The following is a 16,458-nucleotide window of genomic DNA, read 5'->3' on the forward strand; positions in this document are numbered from 1 at the left end:
AGGACGCTGGTGAAGAAGTGTCTGGCCTACATTCAAGTAGCAGCATGAAAATATATCAAATTGCAGGGATGAAGACAATTATATGTAATATATATTACGTGGAGCTCAAGTGTGGCCCCTAATAATGATGCTCTGGAGGAGGGTGTTATCTGCAACTAAGTGAAGGTCACAAGTTATCATTTTTAGCATTTTAGTGCTTTGCAGATTCTTCTTGATGTATGCTTTCATTATGAATAAAATGAGCTGTATATCTTCCCTAATGTTTTAACCTTTCTCTTCAGTTTCTTATTGGAAATATACATTTCTCCCGGTCTGAAACCAAAAAGAAAAATTCCCTAGGGCAGACCTGATTGCCGCTCCGACATGAGGAAATGCTGATATCCATAAAAGAAGGGGAGACATCAGGAGGCAGGGGGGTTACCCCGAGGACAGACCATTCCCTGGCATTTTAATCACTTCATTTACACACTCTCTCAGGGTATTTCTATGCAAATTATCCCAAAAGGTCACAGCACAAATAGGGATATCTATTCTGTTCCAAATGGTGTTTATAAACAGAAAAAGGCAAAAGTCCACACACAGACTGGCTTATCTGTGCATTAATACAATTTAGCCATCAGGGCTTTGCCTCTAGGATGAACTACTGATGAATACTTTATCCAACAGGTAAATACTTCAAATTACAGCTCGAGTGTATGTCACCGCTTACATTTCCTGCAGCGAAGAGAGTCCTCATGTGGCCATTTGGGTTACTACAGTTAAGTCTTTAAACTTATTTTGAACATCAATGGCCACACCAATACGATCAGAATAATATTAAGTCCACCATTATGGGATTTTATGCCACCTGCAATTTATTTTGCAATTTCTCATAACATTTTCTTAACTAGCATAATGAAGAAAATGTTATGAGAAATTGCAAAATACAGAAAATGTGCCTCAAAGTGGTCTGCACATTTTAAGGAAGCCTTAAAAGAAATTTTATGAAAATAAAGCTCTTTATAATCCAGTTATTAACATTTTACCATTTTCAAAGCCAATAAGTAGCACATCAATGACTGATCGATAAAAGGATCAGTTATTTGGCTGCTCAAGTAGTTTCATTGCAAGACCACCAGATGTCCCCATCGACAACATTCAGGTTTGTGCAACTTCAAGTACAATATGAAACAAAAGCAAATGTGTTTTTCTGTATTTTGTACTGAAAACTACCCTGGATTCCTTAGAAACACAACATAGTGATATCAAAGCCATGTCAGCAGCTTGTGCGTTGCTGTCATTCAGCAGCCGACAAATACAACTTAAGTCACCTTGAGTAGTGATTCTTGGCTGCCAACTGTCTTGAGTCAACACAAACAGGAACTCAATCTTTTACAGAGACACCCTCACACCCACTGACTTGTTTTACAGCAACGAGTCTGCAGAGATATGAGCTGAGCATAAAATAACGGCATCAAATAAATAAATGGTTGTTTGAATGAATATACCCAAGGACAAGATTTTTTTTTTTTTCAAATTTTTTCCAAAGTTTATTTGATGACAATTTACAAGAACATCTTGAGCACGGAGATCCTCCCCTGGCTGTCCGGGCTCACTGTAGACAAATAACAGCAAATTAATACAAGAGCAAATTTATTTTTGACAACAAACTTCCTAGACATTGCAATAACAAAGTTTAATGCAAACTGAGACAATGGATGTTTAACAGTATTTTTAGGTGAGACAAACAGTTTTAACCAAAACATCAGTTTGCAGAAACTATAAAAAACATTGTTATGACTTGACATTTTTAAGAAAACACATTCCAGTGAGAAATTCACACACTGGCAGGCTTTTAGTTCAACTGCCCCAAACTCAACACACTAGAAAAACCTACAACCCACATGCTACACTCATTTTCTGCCTCTATAATTACAGATCTGAAGCATCATCCAAGCCTTTATGTATGTTTAAATGTACAGCAGAGAGGGTGCAGCCTAATTGATATACCCATTATAGCAGAGACAGAGGTACAGAGGACTGAGGTTGAGGGAAAACCTATTAGTAGGGGGTTTGAAACAACATGGGAAAGTGGGGAAACACTGAAGGAAAACTGCGGGGGGGAAAGTAAGGCGTGACATGCATGGCACAACTCAGCTCTATCAGCTTTTGATGTGCTACACGATGGCACACCATGCTGCTGCTATACCTGCACACTGACACTTCATTTCTGCAAAAGAAATCCATGGGAAGCAAAATCAAGAACAAAAGATGGAACAGAAACGTTAACATGTTGAAAAACTGAAACATGGAATAGAAAAGATCTCTGAATGGATCTGCAGAGGCTGCACAACACAGGTTGTTTACCACATTTAGAGCCAAGCCAATGAAAACCAGGGTACATACGCTGGACAATGTCAATATTTTACAAGTCAGCTGAGCTGAAGATATTACTGGTGCAGCAGTATGGTATTTAAGTCAGGGTGGGCTTTGCAATTCAGAGATCTATTCTAGGTGACTTTAGGCCAGTGATTGGTGCCATAGAGGGTACGCAGGTGTATGCAGGGATTCATTAAAACACAAATTAAACCATAAATTTTCACAGATTAGTACTGGATTTTAAAAAAAAGAAGAAAAAAATCCTTTTTTGGCTGTAGGATCTCCTCACACTGCCATTTTGCCTGGGTCCAGACTTTGAAATTTGCTCACTCTACAAGCTTAAGTTGACTTGAGGGATTTGTCTGGCATAGGGGTCGACCGACACCGGTTTTTCAGGGCTGATACAGATACTGATTATCAGTAGTTGAAGAGACCAATAGGTGGTATTTGGAACTGATATACATTAACAATACAAATCAGCCAGGCCGATAATCTGATGACCACTAGAGTCTGGCATTGTGACATTAAACCGTGGTTTCTTAGTTTAAATACCAATAAACCTGTATGGCAGACTCAATTAGACAATCAGCGCCATGGACGGGACTTGTGTCATTGTCGAGATGCTTTCGAGCAGCAGACCAGAACCAATGAGGAGTAATAACAATGGCCAACACAACAGAGCAGATGGACACTGCTATCAAGGCTGTCCTAACCTACATCTGCTCAATATCGCGCGACAGCGTCGTTTGTTTGACTTTGCTCAGTTTCTCTTTTAAAATCTCGTCAAAACCGGTATGCTGGCAGCGTGGACTCCAGTTTGAGTGGACGAAATGTCGGACTGAAGATGGAAACTGAGTGTACCGAGTTTATAATCCTGTCTGACATCAGGCAAACTGTCATTAGATAGATCTACAACACTATTAGTTTTCAGGTCAAATCGGGAATCATTAGTATTATCAGAGGGAATTACCAGGTAAGTATTCACCAGTGGGTAAAATCCTTTCATATTGGATGCATCAGGTGCATCCAGAGGGAAAAGGATGAAGGTTTTTTACTTTAAAGTGGGTAGGTGAGGGTGTAAAGGGAGGAGTTAGCTAGTATCTAAAACTCCTTGATTATCTGCACACTGCAGTTAGTCTATTTAAGCACAACATTTACCTTCTACAGTTCCAGAAGAACATTTGATACGATTGGAAAGATGACAAAGGAAATTAAAACAGTAAGAGTCGTGGGAAAAAAAGATTAGCAGGGTAGGAAAAGAAGAAATGCAATGAAGAAAGAATCAAGTGCACTGAAAGAAATGATGCCCTCCTTTGCTCCTCAGATTAGGAAAGGCAATAAATAACTTTCATTCCCCTGTGGCATAATATCACAAGAAATATGATTTGAAGTTGGTACAAAGCATATAAAAACGTTCACAATACCTTTTTGCCAGCAGCGCCCACACTGGCTTTCTTGATGCCTCGTACTTTCTTCATTCTGTTCTTGCGTTCCTTGCGCTGTTTCCTTGAGGTCTTCTTTTTCTCATAGAGACCATGCTGAGGAACACAAAAGCAATCATGACTTAGTGCTGCAAACTCATTAGATTGCATTAAAGGCTTGTAAGACATTTATAGCAACAATACACCAACTTTACTGCATCACAAAATGGATTAATGACGGCTACAATGACAGAAAAAGGTCTATGACAAGCACCGAATGATGTGCTTTAACACCGTGTTAGGTTCTATGGTGGGCCTTGGCTGACTAGGTAGCAACAGGTCAACTGCTTTGTCAGTTCACAAGATATAATTTGCTGCTACAAAAATGATTCAAGTAAGATAAACAGAACGAAAAACTTCACCTTATTAGATAAAATAGATTTTCAAAGTTTTCATTGAGGGACATTATTTACAGTTGAAAAAAGGTAGTAAATCGCACTATATATCACAATATGTGTTATTACAACACTCCATAGATAACAACATGTGTAAAAACACTATAATATTGTACTGTGGCATTAGTATCATGATAGTATCACATTGTGGGGCCAATGGTGATTCCCACCCCAGGTGAAATTGGGATGCCTACTGCGAATAAACAAAACTGTCAGTGAATTAAATCAATCATTCACAGTGGTTCAAAACTCACTCTGGCCAGTCTGTGTTTGGGCTCATTCTTCTTGGCATAGTCTAGGGACTCGTACACCATGGCAAAGCCTGTTGTCTTGCCGCCACCAAACTGAGTCCTGAAGCCAAATACGAACACAACGTCAGGGGTGGTCTTGTACATCTTGGCAAGTTTCTCCCTGATTTCAGTCTTGGGGACTGTGGCCTTGCCGGGATGCAGGACATCGACGACCTACAGAGAGGACAGAGTGAATACATGAATGCATCAAAATCAGAGAAGGATTTATTGACAAATAAACAAGGCTGTCACTTACAAAGAATTTGCCTTTTTTTTTGCTTTTTTGGTGCATACATTAAACGTAAAAGATACACATAAAGAGGTACAAAAACAAGGCAAAGTACTGTTATGAATATCGATACAAAAAAGAAAAATTACAATACAAATATGGCAAAGACACTTTTAAGAATTGCAATAAAGTTCCTGCACATTTTCACAGACAAAATTATAAAAAATGTAATAATAAGGATAAGCATTGGCTTCAATGTGTCCACAGAACTTAAAGGTGTGATTACAGTGCGTCTCTACACACACACACACACACACACACACACACACACACACACACACACACACACACACACACACACACGAGTCTCCCTTTCCATATCAAACGCTGCTGCACTGCATCGCATCACATCACTTGTCTTTAAGGGGAAGGCTTGGCTGGTATAAGTGACGGGAAATGAAAACCTTGTGAGTTTTTCTTTTGTATCAAACAACAAATTAGTAGTATTTCAAAATTAATTAGAGTCAATTTGCCTTACTTGACATTGCAGGTCCTTTGATTTAACTACTGTGTGTCGCAATGTCGGTGCTGAAACAATATATCATGCAGCCCTAATCAATGCACATTAGAGCTTCTTTAGGTCAACAGCTAACTTACAGAAAATGAATTTTCTGTTATCTTAAATTAATCATAGGGTTTGATTTTGATATGATTCAATTTGTTTTGAACATGTCGAAAAAGGAAATTGAGATATAATTACACAAAGGCAGCCAGACAAAAAAGTCATATTTACAGACAATGAAAAACAAAGATTATCTCAATGACTTTTCCAAAACTTTCTGGAATTTTTACTGATTAGGCAACTTTTCTAAGCCTGGAAAGTGAGTTAGGGAAATGGCACACTGTGTACAGGTTTGTGTAGACTACCTAAGCATTAAGCAGGTAAATAAGAGAATAAAGCTCAACTCAGGATGGTATCAACACAATAAATACTTCAAAGATTTACAAACTCACCATTTGCTTCCTCTGAAGCAGCCGGTTCGTCATGAACTTGCGGGTCCTGACTGTCACTGTGTCATTCTGGAGATGGGAGAGAGATGATGATGCTTATTGCCAGAAAATGTTGCCAAAATTCAAATCGCAACCTCACACTTCAAAGCTCAACACTAAAAGCAGCAGCTCACCTCACCAGGTATCACAATAACACATGCTGTCACGTTACCTCTTAGCTGCCCTGGATATCTCGTGGGCTAAAGAAGCTCGCTTACCACAGAAAATAAATACCTCCAAGGCCTAAATGCAGACAGTTTCTTCTAAAAAAAACAGCTGATAAGCCTGAGTATTTCTCTTATAGCAGTAATATTATTCCTGTTCGCATGAGGGCCTGCCATGACTACCACTGTACTGTATGCTAACGTTAGCCGCTAGGAGCTCGGACTCATTCACAGACTCATTATTTACGTGTAAATACACCTATGTGTGTTTGAGCCACTGCATATGTTAAAGACAATCTGTAGTGAGTAAAACGTAATGAAAACACAAAGTGGAAACTTTACAAATGTCCCAAATCAGGTAAATAGAGAGTGTGTAACGTCCGGGTAGACACCAGTTACGATAGCATCTGGATAGTGTCGCTGAATTTACTCGTCTCACGTCCATATTGACATTTTATTGCACATTATACTTGTACGATCACTTCGTGACCATGTAATGTGTGCAGATGGACGGATGGCCTCGATGATGAACGGATTTTACTTGATATTTTACTACAACACTCACCATCTTGACGCCGGCCTCGCTCAGGGACGTAGAAAAGGAGGAAGGACCGGCAGGCGGCCGGATTAATGCCTGCAGAAAATTCAGCAGGCACGCTCTTGTCTTGCCTGACGTAAAAACGCAAACAGTTCAAACAAACAGAAGTTTTTCGATTTTTTTTTGTTTCAAGTAACGTGGTATTTAGTTGGTACATAATCAAGTATTTCAAATGAAAGAAATTGAATACATAAGGTTCATGCTTACATCCATAAAATATAAAAACTTTGAAACAGAAACCGTCTGGCTATGGAATGCTATTTTAGTCAATGTTAAATTAATCAATCACTAAATAAATACGCAAACATGGGTAGGAAATAAATAAATATAACTATGACTCTATTTATTTATTTAATGGTTATTTATTGATGTATTTATTATTTATTTATTGATTTTTTTATATTGAGTAAAATTCCATTTCATGGGTTTTGGGTGTGTAAATTGTATTTTTTTTTTTTTTAAATGATTTTTTTATACTTTATTTCAAGCTATTAAACAGTACAATATCTTATTGAAATCAAATTCTAGCATTCTTCCAAACAATATAAACAGCAAATCTATATTTTCAGTTAATATAAACAATAAATTATACATATGTTTAAATAAAAGTAAAAATAAAACAATATTAGACGTACATGGTGGCAATAAATATCATGAAGGCAATGTGTTTTGAGACCCCTTTGGAAATTAATACAGTAAGCCCATATGGTGGTAGAGCCAATTCATTAAGTAATACAAAACAAACCTTTGACCTTGGTCAATATAACAGAAATTGTGACATATTTAGACAGATTTTTTTCTATCAGTTGATATTTGTACATAAGAAAATACTTCTTAAATTAATTACTAAACCAAGTAAATGAGGGTTTCTGATTTTTCCTTTAGATAAATGAATAATTATATTGCCCAAATTAGGTATTTCTTTGGAGAGATTAAATTGTAAAGTACTGCTGGTAAACTGGTAAACTTAAGAAAATGCTAGCTGAAGTTCCTCTTTAGTCCACAAGACGTCAGTCAGTCAATGACTGTGAGGGCCATTTAAAGATGTCATAAACCACAGTATTCATTGTTTAAGTAACTAAAGAGAGTAATAAACACATGGTAGTCATGGAAATGTACAAAATAATTAACTTTAGATGTGCAGAGTTTAAAAGAACTTAAAACTAAGCCTAAATATTGGCACATGGCATGTCTGCACAGCATTTTTTTTTTGTTTGTTTTACTTCAGTAGTGTATATTTCCTTAAAATGTAGTTAACCAGCTGACATGAAGTGATCCTAGGACGTTTTGAGACCCCTTGGACTCTGAGGCCTCAAGGCAGTTTCCTACTTTCCCCAGCTGGGGATTCAGACTTGGATGTACACATGAAGAAGAGGTTGTTTAGAAAAATATGAAGTGTTATATTACTGTAGGAGCAATGTCAGGTCATGTGTGTATGAGGTCATGTTGACAAAACTAAATGTCTAACATGTTTAGTGTAGTTGATAAAGGCATCGCAATAGCATTAGAACTGTACATTTATGCACAAGAACCAGATGCGCTGTGTTCAGTGTTTGTAGTGAAACACTTATGTGCAAAACATGTCTACAGGATGCTATTTAAAAATTAGAGTATTAAATTAAGAAAATGCATCTAAAAAAATTCACATGTTCTGTAAGAGATGTATTAATGGTTAGTTGCCTATAAACAGAATCCCGTGAATTGAAAAAATGAGTGGGTGCAACGACAGAAAATGTTTGCAAAGAGATTTTATGTTTGTTTTTTTATTGAGTGTTTGTGATGTGACATTTCAGATGTGGAAAGAGGGCTTTGCTCTGTGGCACAGCGTGAATCAGAGTCACAGAGACGACACACGGAGAAACATTGTGGTGAAAACATACAGACGATATTCCAGCTCCTGACTGAAACACAGTGAGAATAGTGGCTCATAGAAAGTCATGTTAAATGACTCCGTTCCTGTTTTTGTCACATTCAAAACAGCCAACCACACAAAACAGAGACAATAAAAACAAGACATCTTATTTCCTTTGTTACGGAACTTTATTGATCTTGCAGCAACAGTGTCCACTGGCATTGGAGTTTCATTTAAAATAAAGTTACTTAAAATCATAACAGAAAGTTACAGTAAGTTTGTTTCAAATCTCTTTCAGCACACAATGTTAAGCCCTCATTGTCAAACCAAACTGATTTGAAAAATTTCTGCAATCTGAATTATGATGCTGTAATATAAAGAGTTGTATCGCTAAAAATGTGCAATGCAAATCGGGGTCAAGCAACCCCTCTATGTATTTGTCACCAAACATGGCCAGAATTAATTACAAAGCCAAAAAGAGAAAAAAGAAAATCTTTGATAGACATCATCTCAACCATTCAGTGGTTCCAGTCATACAGAGAAACAAACTTGTGGTGTGAATGAAATTTAAATGAAAAAATTGGAACTTTATGGGGATTTTTATTTGCCAGGTTAAAAGCTGCTATTTGGACAATTAGTACAATTAGCAGACAGGACTATGATTTTGGTTAAAAAAAAACAAAATAAAAAAATTCTTGGGACTAAATGAGCACGTGGTATTCTTTTAACCACATCGCCATCTGAACTTCAGAATCCCAAAACGACATGCGCGTCACCACACTCTCAAACTTCACAGCTGCTTTGAAATAATTTTAAAACCATAAAAAGTATTTGTTTTTCTCAATTGCCAAGTACAATGTTACCTGTTCAATGTTACAGTGAAAAAATAAACATCTGTTGGAAAGTACAAAATGATGACTAGGAGCCTACTTGTAGTTACTGCATCTGATGTAAAGTAAGGCATGGACAGACATGACACATGAAAAGAATAAGGTAATGGATTAAGGACACTGGGGACAGATTTGTAGATTAAGGGACAGAAGCTATCGAGCCTGATGCAAACAAGTCTTCTGGTTCCTTGACACTTGTAACAAATCCAAAGGCTTGACAGTGCTGATACCCAAACAAATAACCTCAATACTGAGAAAATGCACTATAAAATAAAATGCATATAAAACATCTGGATAATTTTCATTTTCTTTTTTAAAAAATCTTGTATTTCAACCAAAACGACCACTGGAATATTTCCACATTATTGTAAATGTTTCCTTCTTTCTTAGATTTATCAAATTATGAACACAATGTTTTTGCCAACAAAACAAACCAGTTAGGGACTGTTCTTTATTTATGAGAGTGGAGGGGGGAGTGCAGTTCAAATAATTTTTTCAATTTCCACTCAAATTTTCAATTTTTTATGTTTTTTTTTTTTTTTAATTTAGCTTGGGGAAGGAGCATTTAAGTTTATATGGTTGTATTTTGTATTTATTTTAAATGCCCTCAGAACCCCAGTGGGTTTAAAAGGCATGCTTTTTTTAATTTCCAAAATCACAAATTTATCATATCCAGAAACTGTGAAATGTGGTTATTTTTTGTGAAGGGAGGGTCATGTGTTGTCCTATAGTCACTAAGAGAGGCTCAAGGAAAGATATTTGTAGCTACCAGGAGGGTCATGACATAAAATAAAACTTAATTGTCACACTCCGGCTAACCCCCCTACGCTGATAAATAAAGTACAGGCTCTTAGGTTAAAGTGACATTAAATCTAAAGAAAAAGTATGTTGACTTTTCTCGGCAGGAGAGAAATATAATAATAACCTCTGACAAGGAGGTTATGTTGATGGTTCTGTTTGTTTGTCAGCAGGATTACAGACAAACTACGGGGCCTGATTTTCGTGAAACTTGGCTGTATCATAAGCCAAGGAAGCACCCCTTAAAATTCTGAGCGGATCCGAATCACAGTGTGGATACACAAATCATTTTTCTTGAAAGGTCTGCGCCTTCTGAGTCCTCTTCTAGTTCTACATGAAATGCTTCTTTTCAATTATCAGGGTTTATAATTAGCCTTATGTGATAGTGGGAAATACCCCTGATTATTACAAAATGATTAAATCATGGTCTAAAATTCATCAAAGAAAAAACGTTTTGCCCTGAAAACTGGAAACTCAGACTCATGTTGGTAATGGAAACATAAGTCTTGGAATGAAATCTTCACCTAATTGCAAAATAAAAACACAGCGTCCCTTTGCATACCATCACTGGAAACCAACCGAACAACTGATAGTAGATAGTGGAGCTTTTCAAGTACATCCAAAAACCAAAAAAAAAAAAAAAACAACAACACTTAAATAACATGCTTAAATGGGTCTTCAAAACCAAAGACTGTGATGAATATCAAAGCGTTTGACTGATTCTAAGGCCAGTACTAAAATGCTCACTTCCTCCCCTGATGAAACTTGGAATATTGTCAGTTTTTGTTTTTTTTTTTGTCCGTGTGCTCTGTTAAAAAACACTCACAGAAAGCTGTAAGATGAGCACTGCAATCTGCTAATTGGACAATGTGTCTGGGTAAATAATATTCAGGCGCACTCCCTAACTGTGTGGTTTTAACAGCGGCTGGTAACCATGGAAATCTTTACAAATAAACCTAGTTTCCACAGTTGGTCACACTGTTCTGTACCTGTATGTATGATACACTGAATCCCCATGTTTACACACATTACATCCAGCAGCGAGACAAAGAGCTAAAGAAGATGGCTGCCATGAGGGCTCACAACATTGGTTTCTACAAGCCAAGCCACTGGCACGGGTGATGCCAGGTCATTTGCTTTTGCTGGTGTCGTTCCAGTCTGTTAGATGTCCATTTCAAACTGAGCATCATCACCTTGAAGGCAAAGAGAAAAAGGTGTTGTGACATGTTTGGCACAATCTTTTTTTTTTTTTTGCTTTTTATAATCATGGTGGTTATTAAGTGGAATAATTACAGAACAACAACAGAGGGTGTGTTTGTTTGAGAAGAGAGGGACGGGTGACTGTACCAAAAAAACACTTTCGTTTACACTCTTATCACTGCGTTCACGAGTAGACTTAAGATTTTCCTCTTTGATAAGGCTTATAGTTAGGGCTGGCTCAGGCTTGCCTTGGACCAGCCCCTAGTGTAGTGCTGTAGCCAAGACCATACCATCATGACTAAGACTATATATACATATATAAACAAAAAACAACAATAAACAATTTTTCTCTGATTTCTATGACGGGTGGCAGCGATTATCGGTGACACAAAAAGTAAAGTACAAATGACTTGCGTGAATGAGCTGAATTTGAAGAAGGAAGTTTTACATCCAATCACAGTAATTATATTAATAAATAAATCCGTTCTGGTCTAAACCAGCTTTGATTATAAATCCGGAGTCAACTACGTCCGAGACCAATAAAAGACCAAGAGAAAATGTGTTCGATTCCAAGACCAAGGCCCTCTAAAAGTGGTCTAGAGACCAGTCTCGAGACCAAGACTGATCTTGAGTACTACAACACTACCCTAGTGAGGCTGATATAGGTGTAGTCTGCCTGGGGACTTACTATGATACACTGAAATCACCTCCTCTTCTCTCTCTCTCTTTGTTAATTTGCAAACATTCATGGCTTCTTCTCTGGAGCCTTTGTGCTCCCTTGTCTCGAAGATTTCTCGGATCACGGCTACGCCTGGATTGTGGGTCGTGGTTGCGCTGATGCCGTGGTCCTGCCCAACACCTACTACTACTGCTATTATTATTAGTCATACTTCCACTGTTATTATTCACATATGATTATTACTGTCACAAACAAAAATGCAGGCATGTACCATACATACCATCATAAACTATATTTATCAATATTCATATTTTTCTGACTATTTTTTTTATTATTATTACTGTGCATCTCTCTCTTTCCTGTGCATCATTTTGTCATAAACTTCTGTAATTTTATTGTTCTTTATGACATCTATTGCACATCTGTCCATCTTGGAAGAGGTATCCCTCCTCAGGTGGGGTGTTGTGTCCTGTAAAGCCCTCTGCAGAAAATTGTGATTTGTGATAATGGGCTTTATAAATAAAATGGACTTGACTTACCAGTTTTGGGCTTGCCATCGTGGTTGTTGATGTGGTTGTTGGCTTCGTTCTTCTTGTTCTCTCTCAGGACATTTTGGTTGGTCACTCCCGGGATGACAGGCAGATGAGCTGGGGGAGTTTGGGCAATGGGAGAGTTGCGCTTCTCCAACAGGAAGTTACGGTCATAGATGATCCGGGTTCCTGCAACAGAACACACATTATGTTTCAGTTACTCGTGCTCGAGCGAAGGAGGAAGTGTAATGCGAGTGCTATCAGATGTGTTTTGAGTCAAAAGGCTGGCTTTCATCCAGGGGGCCCAGATTAAAGCTAACCTGTCTGAAAGCATCTACTTTTCTTACAACAAAGAGTCAAATAGATAAAGACAAAAAAAATAGATAGACAAAAAAACAAGTCTCAATTAACCCAAAACAGGCAAAAAACAAAGAGAGACAGATTGGTTGATGCAAGTCAGTGGTTCCCAAACTTTTGGTCATGTCCCTTAAAGGGATACTTTGCTGATTTTCATCCAGCTTTGTATCATAACAACGTGGGTATTTTGTGTAAATGAACTGTGGTAAACTTCCCTCCATTTTGCCAGCGCCCAGATATCCCTGCTCATCTGCCTGCATTAATCTATGTATGTCTCATGACATCTTGCAGATTTTTTACTGACTCCAGGACTTTTTTTTCAATTACAGATTGTATTTGACCATTTCCGTAGGGCCTGACGAACACAAAGCATGCATTTTTAAATCTAATCCGACGTATTGCACCAAAATGAGAGTATTCTATTACCACATGAATTAACGAACTTTTAAGTTCATCACACGTTAACTCTGCTGCACTGTCTCCCCAAACTGAGTGCCCAGAATGCACTCTGTCACTCCGAGAGTGCGGTGCTCTGGTTAACCGAATAGTACATTCCAACATTGCTCTGAATTTGCGAACGGTCCACTTTGTGCCACAGTGTGGTACTCAGACTAAGCATTTCCGAATACACAAAAAGAGTATAGAAGCAGATTGAGAGTGAATTGCCACTCTCTCTCTGTCAAACTCAGAAAAAACTCGAGCGACCGGTAAAACTAGGCAGTGCTGATCAAAAATAAACCAAGCTGCCTTTACTGCGTTGAATATTTGTCACCTTAAATGTTTGCAGAGACAAATTATTTTCGTGAATCGTTTCACTATAATAGGAGATCATTTGCTACCAGCCGGTTGTCATATTGTTTTCGCAAAAAGACGAAAATAATACTACATTCAAGTGGGGTCACGTTTACAGTGTTTATGAGAAGTGCCTATTTACCCTTGATGTATTATCTGAATGAGTGGAAATTTTTCAAGAGCTCCAAGTTCACAGCGTTGTTTACATGACTTCCCATGTCGTAAACACAAGTTCATGACTTCAGTTTAAACACAGTATAACTCACATTACATAAGCCACTTGCATGAGTGTTTTTTGGTACGCTGTTGCGCAGTGCATTCTGGTAGTTGGTTTGCCACAGCCCTTTCCCCCTGTTTTCTCTGGTCACGCAGCACTGATTTCAAAAGTATGTGTGTCTTTCTACTGTATAGACAGCACAGTTATATGAAAAGACCATATTTCCAGTTGTTAAATACTTTTTTAAGAAGCCAAGAAAACGTGGTAAACAGAAAGTGGCAAACAGACATTTGTTTAACTGTCTTTCTGTTACACAAAAGGTAAACACTGCTCAAACTGCCACAGTTTATACACACAAAATACACAAGGTTCTCTGACTGCACTGACAGGGAGAGCAAGCTACACCTCTACACGGTTTGAATTTAACTGACCAGCTTTTGTTTTCTGTAAAAAAAAAAACCTGTCTCTCTTGTACTGTACATCTTGTTTGTTTCTGAATAAATCGAGTTAACCTTGAACTTAACAGCGTTGCTGGCATCAAAACACATTTATAGTTTTCACACAAATCAGAATCACTGCATCTTTTCCACAGCAGATGCTTTGACTTGTCGTGACAGAAAAGCTCAGTTGGAACGAATGACGATAACAATGACTCAGTTCCAGCAATTATGCGATGAAATGAATTTATCAGTATCACTGTTTTTGACAGGTCAAAATATCAACTGCGACCAAAGACTTTTTAAACTCTACTTTCACTTAAATATTTATTTCACTGATTATGTGTGGCGTACTTCAATGGCTCTATGCCCCTAGTTAGAAAACCATGTACCCTAAGAGTCTCAAACAAAACGTGTGAGTATGAATTAGGTGTGAAATAATAGTCAATTAACTGATAGGTTGATTGATAAAACAAATATTGGCAAATATATCTAAATAATCACTTAATAGTTTGAGTTATTTCTCTATTAGGACTCTGCCTTTCTGTTGTTCATTGTTGTACGCTGAATATATTTTGGGGTTTTACAAGGCTGCTTGACAAAATCAGACATTTGTCTTGACTGGTGCATTTCAATTAAGGACATGTCTGACTATATATAAAGACAAAAATCCATCACTTTAATTGCATGAATTTAGAAAAAGCCCAAAATAAAAGTCCCATATCTCTCTCTTGAAATTACTTCAAATCGGAAAATCAAGGTGCTATAAAAAAACACTGCTTCACAATTCAATAATTTCAAAAACCGAAATATCTGAGTTCACGACATCTCAACCTACACCTTTACAAACTGTGAATCAAGTATTTTTACTGTTTGTTTGTTTGTTAAAGTTTGCTGAACTGTAAAACATTTAATGGTTTTACTGGTGTGGGCCACTTGACATCAAATTGAGCTGCATGTGACCCCCAAATAAAATTAGAATGAGACCCCTGCTCGATAGTACAGATATAAAGCATGTCAGCAACACAGTGCTGGGATAACAGTCATAGAGTGATATTATGTACATATTATGTATGCGAGATGTACTGCTCTTTCTCATCTGCAAGGGCCTTAAGTTACACATTGCAACCTGGCTATACATAGCTGATGTACAGTATTCGCTACAAGGTGGTCACACTCCTGCTTGCGACGGATAACAAATAAAGCATTTCTTTAAATACAATATAATGACTGCAATAGGTAACAATGCATGCATCAGAATCTCTGCGCTGCAAACCAGCCAACCAGAGAGCCGCAAGAGAGCAGGGGGGCGGGGCTAATCTTTGTTTTTGTTTTGATCAGAACGACACGGCTGCCGATAGGCCAAAGTGACAGCAGCAGTTAAAGGTTTTGTGAGAGTGCAAACAGCATTCAAAGACAATTGCTCCCCATTTTCTTACTAAAAAAAAGATAAAGCAGACGGAATATCCATTTACCTCCGGGGGTGGTAGAGAAAAAAGTGCCTCCAGGGGTGGTACAATAGTCATGAGGTAGCTGCGTTGTGTCGTTGATCAACACCGTCCTGGTCGGGATGGCCCAGCTCTCGCTGTGCTGACGACTGGCCGACATTTTTAGCGCCGATTGGGTAACAAATCAAGCAGCTACAGAAAACTGGGGTGTTAATTTCCCGACGGACGGTGGAAACCCGGGCCGTTCCCCACTCTCTTGTGTCTTCCCAAAGCTTTCTTGTCTCTCCTTTCGTCCTCCCAGCCGTCAGCACCGTCCCCTCCCTCAGCAAAGGCAGGAAGCACGACGAGCTGCGGCCGGATGTGACGTCAACGGGGCGAGCAGCCGTTTGTTTTTTTTTCGTCTCTTTTTTTGTTAAAAAATTAACAAATCAAAACCTTTTTAATTAACAGTTTTTTTAAAAAGTACAGTTAGTGGTGATCAATACAAAATTTTTTAAATGAATATAATGACATAAGTAAGTACAAACCAGACAGACCAAAATAAAATAAAAATAAAATAATTTACATTCCTTTCATTTGTTCACATCATTGAAAACAGTGTGCCAGAGAGGTTAGAAACCCATGGGCTTACAGAAATAACTCATCTATGGTAATACACTAAATTACGGTTAACTCAATAATTTACAATACTTT

General features: G+C 37.8%; 2 protein-coding genes across 2 annotated transcripts; both read right to left on the bottom strand.

The window, feature by feature from the left end:
* Positions 1-1,499: 1,499 nt before the first annotated feature.
* On the bottom strand, positions 1,500-10,088 carry rps24 (ribosomal protein S24). Its single transcript, XM_042502601.2, has 8 exons — positions 10,077-10,088; positions 6,773-6,812; positions 6,533-6,636; positions 5,768-5,833; positions 4,489-4,698; positions 3,783-3,896; positions 2,189-2,209; positions 1,500-1,594 (listed from the first exon to the last, which is right to left on the bottom strand). Exons 1-7 carry the CDS (start codon positions 10,086-10,088, stop codon positions 2,204-2,206), a joined length of 552 nt encoding a protein of 183 aa, XP_042358535.2. The 3' UTR covers positions 1,500-1,594; positions 2,189-2,203.
* On the bottom strand, positions 8,584-16,105 carry eif4ebp2 (eukaryotic translation initiation factor 4E binding protein 2). Its single transcript, XM_042502144.2, has 3 exons — positions 15,793-16,105; positions 12,524-12,703; positions 8,584-11,298 (listed from the first exon to the last, which is right to left on the bottom strand). The coding sequence occupies exons 1-3, from the start codon at positions 15,923-15,925 to the stop codon at positions 11,267-11,269; spliced, it is 345 nt and encodes a 114-aa protein (XP_042358078.1). The 5' UTR covers positions 15,926-16,105; the 3' UTR covers positions 8,584-11,266.
* Positions 16,106-16,458: the final 353 nt, after the last annotated feature.

Source organism: Plectropomus leopardus, chromosome 13 (assembly GCF_026936395.1).
Source record: "Plectropomus leopardus strain MGB_pleo_1.0 chromosome 13, ASM2693639v1, whole genome shotgun sequence".
NCBI lineage: Eukaryota > Metazoa > Chordata > Actinopteri > Perciformes > Serranidae > Plectropomus > Plectropomus leopardus.

What these genes read in the sequence shown, in the direction of transcription:
- rps24 (XM_042502601.2), bottom strand. An exon ending in GCGAGGCCGGCGTCAAGATG is followed by an intron (nt 5,834 to 6,532) that starts GTGAGTGTTGTA and finishes TCCCATCTCCAG; the next exon opens with AATGACACAGTGACAGTCAG. An exon ending in CCAAACACAGACTGGCCAGA is followed by an intron (nt 3,897 to 4,488) that starts GTGAGTTTTGAA and finishes TGTGTTCCTCAG; the next exon opens with CATGGTCTCTATGAGAAAAA.
- eif4ebp2 (XM_042502144.2), bottom strand. Translation starts at nt 15,925, where the DNA reads ATGTCGGCCAGTCGTCAGCACAGCGAGAGCTGGGCCATCCCGACCAGG. An exon ending in TTTCTCTACCACCCCCGGAG is followed by an intron (nt 12,704 to 15,792) that starts GTAAATGGATAT and finishes GTTCTGTTGCAG; the next exon opens with GAACCCGGATCATCTATGAC. An exon ending in CGATGGCAAGCCCAAAACTG is followed by an intron (nt 11,299 to 12,523) that starts GTAAGTCAAGTC and finishes TTTGCCTTCAAG; the next exon opens with GTGATGATGCTCAGTTTGAA.